The sequence below is a fragment of the Loa loa genome (assembly GCF_000183805.2).
Source record: "Loa loa unplaced genomic scaffold supercont3.20, whole genome shotgun sequence".
Lineage (NCBI taxonomy): Eukaryota > Metazoa > Nematoda > Chromadorea > Rhabditida > Onchocercidae > Loa > Loa loa.
In genome coordinates this window covers 382658-399420 of record NW_018108200.1, presented here as the reverse complement: position 1 = coordinate 399420, position 16763 = coordinate 382658, and the positions used below count along the sequence as shown (strand labels likewise).

The following is a 16763-nucleotide window of genomic DNA, read 5'->3' as shown; positions in this document are numbered from 1 at the left end:
CGTAAAATAAAGTGTTGAGAAGGAAAAGAGATAGCAATGATAGGGTAGAATCGATGAAAATGTTGGAAACAGGTTTTTCTCGAGAATGTTGATAACAGAATGGGCAGCATCATGTTGTTGCTATCAGATGTTTGTGGTATCTATCTTTTGATAACTTTATTGTACTCTAAATGAGCGTTTACATAATGACTAATTAGTGTATGGAGGAGAAAAATTAAGTGCGTTTTTATTATCAACTATAAATGTTTTATCGAAGGGAAAATTTTCCACCCTTTCTTCTCGCTTTGATAAAACAAGAGTGCAGGCATACCTTACTCTTCCCTTTTTGCAGGCATACCTTACTCTTCCCTTTTTCTTTCATCCTCCCTTTTTTTTTTGTTTTTGTGAAAAGAAGCTTTTAAGGAGTACTTTTCAAGACAAATGCAAGGCTATGCTTCGATATCGAACGCTGAATTCATTTTACTACCTGACGGCTCAAACGATGACTTCAGCGGCAATGATTTTGAAAGGTTTGTTGTCACTCTAATTAGACAAAAAGTATTTCTATGTACAATAGTTATGTGACTGTATTCAAATGAAATAATGCAACTTTTAGAAATTTCAAAGCGTAATTTACATGCATTAAGTGAGTTTCACGTTGACTACTGATATTAGCAAGCTATTCATCTTACTTAAAACTTTATCTCTATAGGCTTATTTTAGTTATACGTGGCACTTTTCACCTTTATACAATAAATTCACGTCTAGAAACAAATGAATGTTGGGATTGGACGAGAAAACTCTCTTTTCCGTCAAACTTAGGACTTATTAAGATGATGTTAGCTCATCACGATAATCCAAATTTCGAAATGAAAATTTCTGGATGGATTTGCAGGACTAGTTCGACAAATTCGTTTTGCTGCGCAGCACCCCGTAATTCCTTAAACGGACAGCAATTTTATTCGTTAGCTAATGTTCCAAACAATTATCATGCCATGGAAAACGTCAAACAAAAGCGATCCTCCAAGCTATTCGATCGACCTGAACTTTTCGTACACGCATTAGTAAGTTTATTTGGTATAGTGAAGATTTAAAATAATTTCGAAAGTTTTTTCCTCAATTCACTTTCTCGGAAAACTTGCTGCCAATTTCAAGAATTGAGATATGTGAAGAAATGTTCTAAATACTTGGGATTTTTGAGTGATCAGAACAAAATATAAAAGGTAATCCACAAGTTAGTAGCAGATCAAGTAAAAGCTTTATAAGTCATCCTAGGTGACAAGATCAGTCAAGATTAGCTTTCTAAGTTATCTTCGCATCTTCATGATTGATTTTAAATTATCGAGCTATAAAAGTTCAAACCACCACTTTTCATCCTAATTCGGGATGCCGCACTCTCAACTGAATTTGGCTGAAGAATTGAATTATTATTTATGTAAAAGATCGACTAGCCGATGTCGAATTTATTACTATACTTCTAAAGTAATGACTCAATAACAGTTACACCACTTCTCAATGAAAAACAAATGTTGATGACGAAGTTGTCAAATAAATATTTTTTCAGACGGAAAAATTGAAAGGACCATGGATCGAACAAGTCTTTCTCAAGCGGGAATGCATCAAATATATTCCAACTTTTGGGACGAACAAGTATGTAACTGTTTGAAACATTTCACTACTGTACCAATTTTTACAGTATGAAAATTGTAACACAGTTTATTGTTACAAAGGATAGCAATTTAAAAGAATGTAAGAGGCACAATGTCAATCGATTAAGAATGAGGAAAGTTTCTAAGACTTCCATTAATTCGGATTGCTCAGTTGAAGTTTTAAGATAATTTCTAGGACTAATTAGTAATAGGGATTGGTGATTTGTTATTTAACTCATTTATTAACTACTCAAAATTTCCTCCCATTAACACATGTCATTTATTAAAATAATGACCGATAGACAAGCATGAATTTGAAAAACTGGGCTCCTGAAACATAATTAATACACAAGGTGAAAATATATTGACATTTTGGTAGACCAGAAGACACAGTAATTAGTAGAATCATCATATTCGATTAATGCAAATTAACGAAGGTGTACAAAAATTACTGCTATTGAAATAAAGGGATCAATGAAATACCAAACTGTTCGTCACAACAAAATTTAAAGGATGAAAAACAGTAAGCGACAATTGCTTACTTCTCTTACGATATAACATTATCAACCTAATCATTTTAGGCTTGTGACACCTCTTATTAGCACTCTAAAATTGCCAATTCATTTCATTTTTTAGTGATCAAACAAATTATTTAGAAATAAAAAATGATATTTCAGATGCGGTTGTGGATTGTCTCTAAATGCGCATAGTCTGGCAGTAATATCACAATTTAGAGCAACAATGATAGACGATGAAGTAGCGGTACGATCGTCAAATCAATCAGTACGTTGGAGTATTGCCGAGCATACAAAAACCTCTCATACGGATGCCTTTGGAACTTTGGAATTTTCGGTATTCTTTTGGATAGATAAAAGCACTTTAAAATCCTTTCAGACTTGAATATAGACATCACTTTTTCCTAACTGTTGGTCTGATCAGGTCTTTTTCTATATTGTTATGATTTCATTATCCTTATTTAGCATGTTATCTTCTCCAAATTTCTCAAATATATTTAGGGTGGTGCTCATGCTCATAAAGCACATTATGTTCGTTTGGGCTACGATTCAGACCCATCTGATATAATGTATCTGATGGAGAAAATTTGGGGACTGGAGCCGCCTCGTCTTGTTATTACAGTTCATGGTGGCATCACTAATTTCGAGTATTCTTTCATTCTGATTTTTTTTTCCGAATTTACTTGAATAAAATTCTTAATCTCCTAATCTTTATTGCGAAGGACGTAAAAGTTATTAATTTCAAAGGGTGCAAGAGAAACTTGGTCAGGTATTTCGCAAAGGTATGCTAAAAGCAGCACAAACAACAGGAGCATGGATTATAACTGCCGGAATAGATGCCGGAGTGGTACGGCATGTCGCTACTGCTCTCGATGAAGCTGGCATTTCAGCGAGGTATTTTTCTTTATCGCCTTAAATTTGTATAATTTTCTGTTGTCTGAAGAGAGGCAAAATTAAATTAAGACGAATTCTGTAATTAATCAAATGATACCGTTTAATTACCTCTCTCAATTTATTTCTTTATGACCTTCTGTCAATTCTGTTTTAGAGTTGTTATCAAAATTTCAGAATGCGATCAAAAGTAGTTACAATAGGGATTGCTCCGTGGGGTTTATTGAAACGACATGAAAAATTAATTGGCAAAGATATCGTTGTATCCTACGATCCGCACTCTTTTGCTTCCAAAAGCAAATATGCGACATTGAACGATCGTCATTCATATTTCCTACTTGTAGATAATGGTACAAACGGAAGGTAGTGTTTATGAACTATTAGGTGTTTATTGTTTATGTCGATTTACTGCATTTTCTGCATCAACGCAAATGAAATATAACAAATTCACTCATTAACAAATACTGAGCACAGATATGGCGCTGATATCATCCTACGGAAACGCTTTGAAGAATTCATAGCTCGGAAACAAACGATTGGTTTGGGGACACGACATGTACCTGTCGTTTGCGCAGTGCTGGAAGGTGGTACTTGCACTATCCGGGCAATACTTCAATATTTAGCCAAGTATGCTGTTTCTAAAAAGCGTATTTATATAATGTTTCGATGGCTGTTGCATGATTCGTTTAACTTTCAAGATTTCAGTCAGCCCCCCGTTCCGGTAATCGTTTGTGACGGTAGCGGAAGAGCTTCAGACCTCATTGCATTTGCACATCGACATGTTCAGGAGAATGGGTTAGTTTTCGATAACTTGTTATTTGGCTTAGTATTAGTGACTCATGGCAAAATATACTTTTCATTTCTCAGCGAGTAACATTTTTCGGACTTTTATTATGACCCAATGGTAAGTTCAATTGAATCAATACGTATCATTCATAATCTTTTGAAAATCTGGCACATGTTTATTCATTCTCTTATGACAAAATAAAACTAAACGATTGGTAGAAGAAAACAATAAGTTGTGGTCAGTGAGAATGATTTTGCAGGAAATGAATTCTAAAGGCTATTTGGCCTTGCGCTAAACCTATCTTTATTTATTTTGATCTTGCTGAGTATTCTCAAGATAATTTAAAAAAAAAGAAAAACCAAAATTGAAGTACTGTTCTTTCGACGAAATCTTTAGCAATACAGGACAAATAAATTTTCAGTAATTTGCCGCGAGAAATTCGTGCTCAATTGCTCACTCTTATTGCTTCGGTATTTCGTTACAGTACAACACCAGCGGAACAAATTCTTGAAGAAATATTGTGTTGCGCCAAACATCGTGATTTGGTACGTTATTTGTATCGGAAATGATTCATTTTTTGATGGCTCATTTTATTTACTTCCAGAATTTTTTTTCTGTCTTTATAGTTGACAGTCTTTCGTTTGAGTGGAAACAAGAAGCAAGATGTTGATCATGCTATTCTAAGTGCCATATTGAAAGGACAAAATCTGTCAGCAGCTGATCAGGTACACTGGCTACTGCAATTAACCTATATTATAACTGGAATGCATAGAACTCAGCTGTTGCAACTGACTTTTAACATTCAGGCATGAACTGAAATGGATGATTATTTCAAAAATTTTTTCAAGTGAAAAATGTTAAAACAACTTAATTAAAATATCTTTTAAAACAGCTAATTTTCAGCTTGCATTGACCCTTGTGTGGAATCGGGTGGATATCGCACGCTCAGATATTTTCGTGGCCAACCAAAACTGGAACCCGCATTTATTATATAATGCAATGATGGAAGCGTTGGCATTGGATCGAGTTGATTTCGTTAAACTTCTGTTAGAAAATGGAGTTTCAATGAAGAAATTTCTGACAATCAATCGACTGGAACAGCTTTACAATATGGTTATTAGCTTCTGCTTGTTCTATTCTTTCTCTTTCATACCAATTTGAACAGTTTGCAAATATAACTTCAAATAATGGTTTAAATTTATTTGTTTAGCTGATTGTTATTTTTAATACAAGTTAACTAATATTTAACTTTAAAAGTAATATTAAAGAAGATTTTTGTCATATTAAGGGTCATTGATTTATGCTCAGGAACAAGATTCAATTCTGCCTCTAATCAACGACAGCGTGTCAATTATTGATGGTCGAATTACACTACCAAAAATTGGAGTAATTATCGAACGATTAATGGGAAATGCTTACAAATGTTCGTATACATCAAGGAAATTCAAAAATAAATACGAAAAATGCAGAAAGAAGGCACTGGTAAGTGGTAGTTTTGTCGAAAACAAAGTCATATATGAGAACTAATATTTTTTTTCGACCGAAAACCGAACTTACATTTTTTAAGATCTCCAGAATTCCAAGTTTCCGGAGCCTTTGTGCAACATATTCAAAAACAAGGAAAATGGCTGAAGTAATGTTTTATTTTTTTCATTTTTGTTTCACATGAATATCTCATCAATTTTCGTTTAATGAGACTTAGACTTCCATTCTCACCTTGGAACCTTAAAATAGCGAAGAGATTGCAGAATCGAGAATCAGTGCAACTTCCATGGAGACATAACTTGACAGTGTATCTTAGTCTGCAAATGGAGACGAATGGTTTTCTGAGTCTGGGAAACTATCTTAGGGGCATAGATGCTTATTTGACCATTATCTGAATTGATGCTTGCTCAAAAGGCTTTTATAATTGTAACTGTTCTAATACGGGGAAATTTTCTAAAATATACTTTAAATTACCACTGCTTGTTCAGGAAGCCATGAGCAATACGAGGAAACGGATGCGCAGGGAAAGCAAAGAAGGTCTCAGTTCTTATTGTTTATTATAGAAACGGAATTGTTGAAAAAATAGCTCATTTCATCAAGATAGATCAAAATAAGCTTTAACTGTTCAAAAGAGTACTACTTAAAATGTGCTAATCTTTTTCGGGAAATAAAGGGTTAATCATCCTCTTATTGGCAGGTGACGACTTTCAATTCCCGTTCAACGATTTAATGTTATGGGCAGTCCTATCACGGCGACAGGAAATGGCACGTTGCATGTGGTCCTATGGCGAGGAGGCAATGGCCAAAGCATTAGCTGCGATAAGGCTTTACAAAAGTATGAGTAAAGAGGCTGCGGATGAGTACATCGAAGTTGAAGTATCCAACGAACTTCGGGAATTTGCAGAGTATGTCCTTCCGTTTCCAACTTTTTTAGAACTAAATTAAGAATTATCTGTTCAGGAAAATATCTCGTCAAAGCATCATGAGTTATGCTGCCTGGACAGTTTTAATTCTGTCGAACTTTTCTTGGAATATTTAATTTGATAATTTGACAGTCACAGTATTCGAGCTGAGTTAATATTAGCTTGCAGGTGAATTGCACACTTTCATTGAAAAAACCTGTAGTACAAATCTTGCGGTTTCTAATTCTTATTTTCCAGGGAGTTCAAAAGGGAAAGTTTAAGTTTGCTCAATCATTGCTACCTGCAAAATGATGCGGGAACTCTTCGATTGCTAACAGCCGAATTACCTAATTGGGGACATCATACTTGTCTCTCCTTAGCTGTTATTGCGAATCATCGAAGGTTTTTGGCTCATCCGTGGTGATTATTTGTTTGTCTTGAAATGACTGATTAACCAAACACTGCTGCTTTTGATTTCTGCAATTAAATGTTTCTTCCAACTTTCATCCCCATTATTGGCAGACACTTTCTCAGATACAAGCAATTAGGAAAATGAACTAGGAAGATCATTGGTAAATATGTCATACTATTTACTGTTCTACAAATAAGACATATCACTAATGTTGCAAAAATTTGATATGCTGTTATTGTCTGGGCCATATTTTACAATATCTTAAAAAAATTCAATTCTTGAAGTTGAGATTCTTTCAAAGCTTGTTCGTTCAACAAAAAATTTATTTTAGCTGTCAAATTTTACTGGCAGACTTATGGCACGGTGGTCTCGGCATCAAAAGGTACTTTTTTAGAAATTATCAGCTATTTCTTCCAGCTATTCAAACTTAAAAGTAATTTTAGCACTGGCTTTTCCTCCCAGCATTTTGCTGCTGGATGTGAAAGCACGAATTTCCAATCATCGTATGAATTCTTTCACACGTCATTCATTTGTGATCGAAGGGAATGAGTTCAATAATGTAAGATTTTCTCATTCGACTATTAGGTCTCTTACGTTTGTGCTTCGATGGTCAACTTTTTTTAGTGACATCTGATTATCAATTATTTTTAGTGACATCTGATTATCAAGACTTCTGATAGATCATTTGTTAACTAATCATTTTACAGGAAAAAGAAAATGACGATCGTAGTCATAACAGTGCTTCCTCATCGTTTCATGCATCAGAAGTATGGCGTATTCCCCAATTTACTTATGCTGCATGTTTTTTTTTTCAAAAAAATTTAACTTGCAATTGTTTTAGCACTTGAAAATAAGACGGAAAACCAAATACAAGACAACGTCACTCTCTCAACGTATGACAGATTTTTCGAGACGGCCAATTTGATCGAGGAAACTTTACGGGTCAAATCAGGAGTTGGAGACTCGCGAAAATCAGTCGGCACAAGTTTGCAAGAGGTGGAAGAGGTACCTTTTCACTTAGTTTTAGAAAATTGCAAAGTCACGGGTGTTTCTAATTTATGTTTCCAGACCAAAAGATGTTGCATTACTGCTAATGGTTTATCTATGAACAATATGTTATCTATAAGCAAGATTTGTTTTTTTTTAGAAGTTTTTAAGAGAGCTTTGAAATTAAGAAAGAAAATTATGTTTATAGATAACCAAGAAGACAAGGAAAGAAAATTACCCTGTTAATTGATTGGTTCAAATACTAACTTCAGCTTTGACAACTTACTATATAGTGACCTTGACATCAAACTAGACATTCTTTTTTTAGTGTTCTTTGTTAATGTAGGGAATATTTCTATGCATCTATGAAAGTCGACAATTTTTCTTATAGATGGCACGAAAAACATCGTGGACGACTAAATTTAATATCTTCTACTCTGCGCCGATCACTACTTTCTGGATATGGCTTGCAAGTTATTTCGTATTTCTGATCGTTTACACGTACGTAATACTGATTGAATTTCCAGTAAAACCAACTCAAGTGGAATGGTTTCTTCTTGCATATGTTGTCGGTTTTGTTATGGAGCATTTTCGAAAAGTAAGTACTCATATACATATTTTCTGCTTGGTTTGTTACTTAAATTTGTTTTTGATTTGTACCATTGAGAAAATTCTGATAATTCTTAACAAAAGGTGCAGCTTATAGCCAATATTATTGTGTACGACTCCTTTCTTTCTTAACTTTTTAGTATTGTCAGAAATGCTTTTTCTTCCTTTTAACTTTCTTTTTCTTAACTTTTTAGTATTGTCAGAAATGCTTTTTCTTCCTTTTAACTTTCTTTTTTATTTTAGTTGTTGGTACAGGAAGCAAGTACTCTTTTTGAGAAAATACGTGTCTATTTTGATCGCTGTTGGAACTATTTGACTTGCTTGGCCATTATAACATTCTTCATTGGTTTCGCATTTCGGTATAACCAACTGACACGTCATTCATACGGACGAGTTATTTTATCATGTAATATTGTGTTTTGGTACATCAAACTTCTGGATTTTATGGGTGTTCACCCAAGACTAGGACCATACATACAAATGACAGGAAAGATGGTAGGCTTTGCTTGACGATAATTCTAAAACAGCTGAGAAAACGCGTCTTAACAACTAATAGATGGTTAATAAATAAATATGTTATTGTTTTCATAAAGATAGCATTTGTGCAAGCCGCAAAGAGATTCAAGCAGAATTTATTTATGTCTCTTTTGAGTATCGTCAATGTAATTTTATGACTAACTTGCGCAGCAGATCTACTCATTTTTCCATTCCTCAATAATTTATATGATTCGTTGCAGTTTACGCACTTTTCCAGCTCATTTTCGAAATTCGAATATACCACATTTTTGTACTTTTGTTTTCAATATGAGTTGTTTGTTTTAGATTGTAAATATGATGTATATTCTGGCTCTGTTATTGGTGACACTAATGTCTTTCGGAATATCACGGCAAGCAATTACTTATCCTCATGAAAAATGGCAATGGCTTTTGATAAGGAATATTTTTTATAAACCGTATTTCATGCTATACGGTGAAGTATATGCAGGAGAAATTGACACCTGTGGAGACGAAGGTAAGTTTTTTGCATAGCATTGCCATTGCCAGTAGATAGAAGTTACCGGCTTCTATCTACTGAGGTAGGAGGGGCTTTGCAAACTCCTTTATTTTCAGTGCTAAAATACAGCTGCACTAATTGATTTCACAGTTTCTCAAAACTGCATATTTGTTGAAGAATTAGTGCACCCTCAAAAAGAAGACAAAAAGATCTCGGGGGTAACAGATGATATGTATGATAACATTTCTATCTAAATATATTTGTTTAAATTGTCAGTTTTTCTCGAGTTTTCTTGGAGGCATTTTATCAGTTTTTTTCAGTTTTTTTTTTTTTTTTTTTTCAGGCATTAATTGCGTTCCTGGTGGTTGGATACCGCCAATTCTGATGACTATCTTTCTTTTAGTAGCAAACATTCTTCTGATCAATATGTTAATTGCTATTTTCAAGTATGTATTTATAGCTATAGGAATTTCTTTTAATGTACTTAGCTCAAAGATTCAAGAAAAGGAATCCAAAACAGTTATATTAAAATTTAACCTCAGTTTAAAGTCCTTTTTTAATAAATTTGCTAATTGTGAATTAATTCGTTGCTTCAGTAATATTTTCAATGAAACAAATGCAATTGCACAGCAAGTCTGGCTCTTCCAGCGTTACGAACAAGTTATGGAATACGAAAATACACCGTTTTTTCCTCCTCCTTTTACACCAATATCACACCTAATGATTCTGCTTAAATATTTCTGGAAGGTTAGAGAAATATTGGTCTGAAAATTCTCATATAAACCATAGAATATTCATGAGAACTTTGCTGTTGATCTTCATGATTTCACTGCATCTGGAAAAAGAAAAAAGCCACCTTTCAAAATCAAAATTGATAACATTTAAATATTTGTTTCCCTTACTTTTTTTGTAATATTTCCCCTTGATTTCAACAAATTGTATTTCTAGTTACATCAAAGAAGTGGACGGAGAAGGCAGTGGACTAGCAAACGTAGAGGGTTCTTCGATTTTTCAATGAGTAAGTCAGAGACATTTTTTCAATTTTCAAAATTCCAAACCTCTTTTAATATGACCCTTTTTTTAGAGCTAAGTTTAAGCGATGACGAATTACGTTTGTTGCATGATTTTGAGGAAGATTGTATGGATGATTTGTCGAGGAAGAAGAGTCTCTCGCAGCCATTGCAGGTCGACTGTCATTTAAAAACAGCTGTAGAAAGGTAAATAATTATTTCTTCCTGAACAATTAAATGAGGTTAAAAAAGAAAAGTTTGGCTTTATTTTTTTTTTTAAAGTTTTGGCTTTATTTATTTATTAAATGAGGTTAAAGCAAAAATGAATTAAACAGATTTGTTTGATGCCTCCATCATGAGCTTCTTACCATTTGTCACATAGTCTCTGTATTAATATCTTGCTAGCACGACAATAATGAATTAAAGCTTCTGTGGACGAATCACGCATCAGGGAAACGCAAAAATTCTTAAATTTCGAAAAAAATGATAATAAAGACTTCGTGAAAATGATACATTTCAGAACTGATAACTTGCAAGTCCAGCTAAATGACATGGTAAATGAAGATTGTAATATGAAATCATTTCTGCGAGAAATAGAATCGAAACTTTGTGTTATTGAGACGAATCACCAAGCGATGCTCAAATTATTACGAAGCTCAATTGACAAGCAAAGAAATTCCAAGAATTTAGAAAGTAGCACAGAAATAGTCAGAAAGAAGGATCTAAGTGTTATGGGGAAGAAACCTTCAACAGGAAAAAGAGAATCAATCGGGAAGTATGCAAACATTAGTAATAGTGATAATGAAATCAGAAAACTGCACTGTACGGATAAGCTTCTGGAAACACGTAACATCTGCCAAATTACGAAGAGGTAAGCTAAAATTGTACATTTCAGGACTAATTAAAAAATGTTAAGTTACGGGAAGTATGCAGTTTTCAAATTTTCTAAAGTTTTTTTGGAAATGGTATCTTTAACGGTCACAAAAGTGCAGAAAGCACACATCAGAGACCGCCAAGTTGCTCCTGTCACTTTAGACATGTAAAGATTATGCACTATTCCGTGAAATTCAGAACACGTCGCATCCTGTCCGATCAAAGTCTAGTATTGCGATCTGCGTGGAAATTTGTCCAAGTTAGGGATCCTTAAATTCTAACAGTTAGTTTCAGTGAAGTTGAGAGCATGTAATGAGAAAAAGACTGTTTATGATCATACGAATACTTTTGCTTTCTAGGGAGTTTTTTTTTTTTGGGAAATAAATATGTCCATTGAAATGTTGGTAATGAGAAGCGAGCATAAATTAGAAGTTTATTTTTTAGTTTCAGAAGATCATTTATTTTTCGGAATGAAATTTATACATCGATAACAGATACAATTGAGATGCCTAAAGTACTGTACGCTCCAGACGATTCAATTCAACCACCCGCTTCGTCTAGCGTCCTTGCAACACAACTTGATGGTACAGCATTTAGGAATTTGGAGGAGGTATAGTATGTTCTTTTCAAATAACAATTTTAAGGCGATGAAATGAATTTCTTGAGTTTTCAAAACAAGAATTGAGTTCCTTTATCATAAGTTAACAATAGCTACGCTCAGACTAAATCAACTGCTGGTAGTCTAGTAATTTTTTGGGGAGAATTGCCTTGTCTCTCAATATATTCCAGCTTCCAGCAGTAGCATAGCATCAGCTGATCATAAATTTTCCGGGAGATGCTGAAAATGCAAGAAAACCCGTTCCATTCAACATCACTCAGATAGTATGACTTCCACTGATCGACACACTTTTCTTTTCATATCCCGTTTGCCTTAATTGCCAGCTTTGCCTAGCACTTCACACAAACATTTATTTAGTTCGTCTTTTGTTGATTTTTATGAAAATAATTATCTCCTGAGAAGATTTGAATTTGAAACTAATTTTTGTTAAATCACTCACTTTAGGTTTCTAACTGCACAGCAGAAAGAGGGATACGGGAAAGAAGTATACAGCCATCAGCGTGGTGTATTACGGATCTTGAGGATATGTGTCGCACACCTAGTCCAGAAGAATTATCTGAATCAGCAAACAGCGACACGAATCGAACTGCCATACATACACCTCCATATCTCGAACTCGATGACTGATTGAATATAGTGAATAGGAGAACTACTGTTGTAAACTGAGTCATAGTACATCGATGCTTCATAATACAGTACTGTCGAGCATCTTATGCTACTCCCATAAGCATGAAAACATTTCTTTGCATATTAATAAGTACCGAAGCATTTTGCATCGTCCGTCACTCCCTTCCAATACCTGATCAATATCTTCCATCCCCCTAAAAAAGTCGACATTTGGCCTCTAATCAGTGCCCTCCTTTGCATGTACCATAATCTTCATTTTGTGCATTTGAACAGTCTGGTTGAAAACAACACAGAATATAAAATTTGAAATTACCGCAATCATTCCAGAAGTTGAGAAATGACGGGGATGTGCCGAAGCTGAAGGCGGTAGTATTTAACATTTTCGTAACGTCTGACTTTAAGCCTTTTTCGATTCAATGGATTTCGAAATCTCCAAATTTTAGGCTTACCAGTGAGCTGTGTTTGTCCCGTTCAGGTTACGTGAGTCTTCAGCAGGATGACCGCAATCCGAATTACTAGTTTTCTGCCGATTTATTGAGCATTTTCTATGTTATTCTACTGTTTTTACTATCCTGAAATTATTAGATGATATGTACTGGAAGTAAAAGTTGAATACTGAATCACTTACTTACGGAGACGGAGAGGTGAATGCGGAGACAGAATTATTTACTCGGAAAAAGACACATTTCAGTAGTGGATTAAAATTGGACTACGGTAATCAAGCTCGCTCGCGTCACTTTCTGGTTTCATTTGTTAAAATCTTTAAGCAGTTTCAATTATCTACAGATTTCCAAGGAAAGCGATTTGGCCCACAAATTTTATTGCAGATTGCAACAACTCAGTCAACCTAAAATAGCTTTTAAATGTTGTAATTCGGTTAAATTCTTTTAGTGATTCAAATAAAGTGGGCGAAAGAATATCAAATATCCATACTATCAAATTTAAAAAGCACCTTTAAAGACGAAGTTTTATTAGAATCCAGCGGAGATCAGAGACAGCATATCTCTTGGATGTGAGATAGTGTCTGCGATTTGCAGGGTGATCTTATACAATTGCTTTGGGATAAGGAAGTGATAAGAAACAGTTATCTGTGTACTGCACACGGGTAACGGACAGAATAGTACCAAAACGGAGCCATGCAGAGTGTTTGGTCAGGAAGAGAGCCTGGTGAACAATAGTACCGTTGACGTTGACGACAATCAGGACGAACGGAACACATCGGTTTGTATCACTTTTAAGTTACTATTCCTCTCGTCTCGGGATAATGTAGCATAAGAGAAGAGTGACATCATGTATGTCCGTTCTTCTGGAGATCTACTCTTATTCATACTCTTATTCTTACCCAAGGGTAGTAGTGGAGAGCACAGATCCTTCATGGAGTAATTCATCTCAAATCCGTCCACTCTAAATAGTGCCATTCTTTCGCTCCTTCCATAGATACCGTTCCATTTTCAGTTGAAGATCGATTAGGACATTATCTGTCGGGTTGACTTAATTATCTCTTTAAGAAGTATTTTGTAAAACAAGAGATAGAAATTCAACAACTTAAAATTTGCATTGGAGCCGTGTGATATGCGATTTTTGGGAGAAAGATGGGAGAAAAGTAAATCAGTAGGAAGATATCCTACTTTTAGTTCGAATCGAACCGGATATTTTTTGAAAGGAAGTTTAATTTTAGAAAGGAAAGACTAAATAGTTTAGAAAGTATACGAGATTGCTGGAACAAATAAAATAAATTCCAGGTTGTGTTTGGCGGACAGTCATTTCATCATATCAAAACTTCGAAAAATTGTGTAACGGGTGAGATTTCGTATAATATAGGAGAGAATACTGTTAAAGGTGTGCAAGGGTATCGTTACAGCAGTGTACAATATATTGGTAAGCCTTTCCTGTTTCCTATTACTAAACCTTTTGTGTAAATTTGCTTCTAAAAATAATTTCGTTCCAGTTATTACGGATAACGAAACGAAGGATAGATTGACGCATCCCGAAGCACAATCCGGAAGGTATCTACTCTGATAACTTTCTTTTAGCTAATTTCAATTTCCTGATTAACTGCAAGCTTTCTTTTCATGTAAATTTCACTGGTTATATCAGATTAGTGTTGTCGCTTTGCAGAAATAATAAACGCATGGATACTACGGTGCACACCCCATTTTGTATACCCCTCAGGCAACAATCGAGTCATGCAGTAAAACCAGGGGTATTCATTTATCTCTCTTGATCATGTATGACCCAAAATTCATTGCTAGGTGAATCAGAAACGTTGATACAATGGTCATGCTTTACAAAAGATATCAGGCGAAGTGAGATATTGAGTTTTTTTTTTTTCTAATAATAGCGTCAGTTAATAAACTAAAAAGTTTTTTGATTTTGTGATTTATAGGATGAAGGAGAAATTCCACCCAGGCCGCTGTCGTTATCATCACAACCTCATTCTATTCCGGAAGATAGTTCGAATGAAGGTTGTAATTGTAATACTACTCCGATGGATTTAACAAAAGGGGACACATTTGCTACATTTGTACCTCGCAAGTTTTATCTTCTCTGTGAATTTATTAATTTCATGAGTAGATAGGTGTACTTGCTGATACCTTTGATGGAAAATACGGTAGGTCAGCAGTTTGCATAAATGTGTTATTCGGTTTAAAGGAGGTATCTTAAATATATCAGACATAATTTCTATGGATATATAGGTCTAAAAAGAAGTGAGGCTTTGAAGAAAAATCTTTGGGTTCTTTAGAATCCCCCAACTTTTTGTCTATTTCAAAATTTGGCGTTATCTTGAATCATTATTGCTGTTTAGGTGCACCACGGAGAAGCGAATCGCTAAATGATAATCACATAAATTTAGCGAAGGTTATTCCAGTATCTGCATCACAGTCGGTGATGATTTCATGTGACAATCCGAAATCATTTTTGCTCAAGAGTGTTACTCCATATGCACAGCAGACGACAACGGTACCGAAAACGCCGTCCAAATTTATTCAGCCACCAGTACTGTCTTCACCACAGTTAATCAGTGGTTCGCTGGCTGCCAATCGAACTTTACCTCTCTCACTTTACAGCTTTTCGGTTCCAACAACGAATGTGACCACTGGTATACTACCACGCGGTCCATACTATGATCGTGCAGCAGATGATAACCTTTGCAGAAATCGAGATCCTCTGTTAGTGAAAGAAATGCTCCACGAAGGTCATTGCTGTGAGAGTGCTCCACGCAGGTTAAGACTTAAAACAATGGATGGATCGTTTTCTGGATTACGTTCTAATTACGGACGACCTGGGTGGCACGATAGTCCGAGACAATCAACACTATCCTACTCTGGTCCTGGAGCATCACGATTTTATACAAGACCAGCACCTACACTGCCACTCCTTCCACTTGGTCAGGCGTACGGTCGAGGCACTCCCCGACGTCTTATGTTAAATAATTTTCGTGAGTCACAGTGGTGGGTTTTTATGGAAATTTGCAGATTGGTTTTTCTGTTGGGTCATTTATCTCTCTGTCTTATTTTTTCGCAAAGCCTTTTACCTCAATCACTACTCAAATCAGGTCCTTAAGTTATCTTTATGCCTTGCTTTGGAGGGTGGAAGGAAAAAAAGAAAAATCTTCTTTGCATATTATTGTACTTGTGAATAATCTAGTGAATTTTATTCTTGACATTACCAATTATTGTTATTCTCTAATACTAATTAAGTTGCGAGACGGAATCACTTGGGGAACCAAATGGATTCAGAAGCAATAAAGAAGGTTAGCCAGGATTTATTTGAACCATCCAATTTTTTAAAATGCTGATCCGATCTTCTATAGCTTATCTGCAGCTACGATTACCAACTTTTACTTTTACGTCGGATTAATTTCCGAGATATGCCAGAGTAACAAAATTACATGTTATCCGCGAAACTTTAAGTAAGAGTAAAATCCAAGCTTACACTACTAATTATTTGCAATGTCGTTGTTCTCGACTGCCTCTTGTTTTTTAAGAGTCTGTAACATTTATGTTGTATAGGAGTTTATAATTCCTGCTATGTGGGAAATATGTCATCAGTTGCAATCTCATCATTCATGCAATCAACGTATAGTGCTGCAAGCATTACGTACACCGCAGCAGGCACTGCACCACCTCCGAAAACGTATATTTTTGAATTTTTATATCTAAAAAAAATCTATTTGCTTTATCTGTTTTCATAAATAATGAAAAGGCAAGCTTTCTATAAAAAGCCTTCTATTAGATTAACTTCTATGCTTTCTATATTCATTCTTTCACAAATCTGGCTGTGACCTTTCTGTTATTCTTCATTTCTTCCTTTATATTTTATATATATATATATTGTATATATATATATATATATATATATATATATATATATATATATATATATATATATATATATATATATATATATATATACTATATATA

At 34.7% G+C, this 16763-nt stretch overlaps 2 protein-coding genes across 2 annotated transcripts; both read left to right on the top strand.

Moving 5' to 3' along the window:
• Window positions 1-420: 420 nt before the first annotated feature.
• LOAG_06724 (hypothetical protein) lies at window positions 421-12534 on the top strand (the record flags this gene model as incomplete). Its single annotated transcript, XM_020447226.1, has 31 exons — window positions 421-509; window positions 875-1043; window positions 1544-1629; window positions 2306-2480; window positions 2645-2790; window positions 2891-3037; window positions 3212-3397; window positions 3509-3661; window positions 3740-3829; window positions 4243-4366; window positions 4448-4546; window positions 4725-4934; window positions 5130-5303; window positions 5389-5454; window positions 5795-5843; window positions 6004-6211; window positions 6467-6628; window positions 6952-7002; window positions 7038-7179; window positions 7328-7421; window positions 7462-7625; window positions 7999-8205; window positions 8460-8711; window positions 9039-9228; window positions 9554-9656; window positions 9807-9957; window positions 10159-10228; window positions 10295-10427; window positions 10741-11091; window positions 11538-11703; window positions 12157-12534. 31 exons carry the CDS (start codon window positions 421-423, stop codon window positions 12337-12339), a joined length of 4590 nt encoding a protein of 1529 aa, XP_020302521.1. The 3' UTR covers window positions 12340-12534.
• Window positions 12535-14470: 1936 nt separating this feature from the next.
• Window positions 14471-15903, top strand: LOAG_06722 (hypothetical protein; the record flags this gene model as incomplete). Its single annotated transcript, XM_020447224.1, has 3 exons — window positions 14471-14542; window positions 14726-14888; window positions 15146-15903. The coding sequence occupies 3 exons, from the start codon at window positions 14471-14473 to the stop codon at window positions 15901-15903; spliced, it is 993 nt and encodes a 330-aa protein (XP_020302520.1).
• Window positions 15904-16763: the final 860 nt, after the last annotated feature.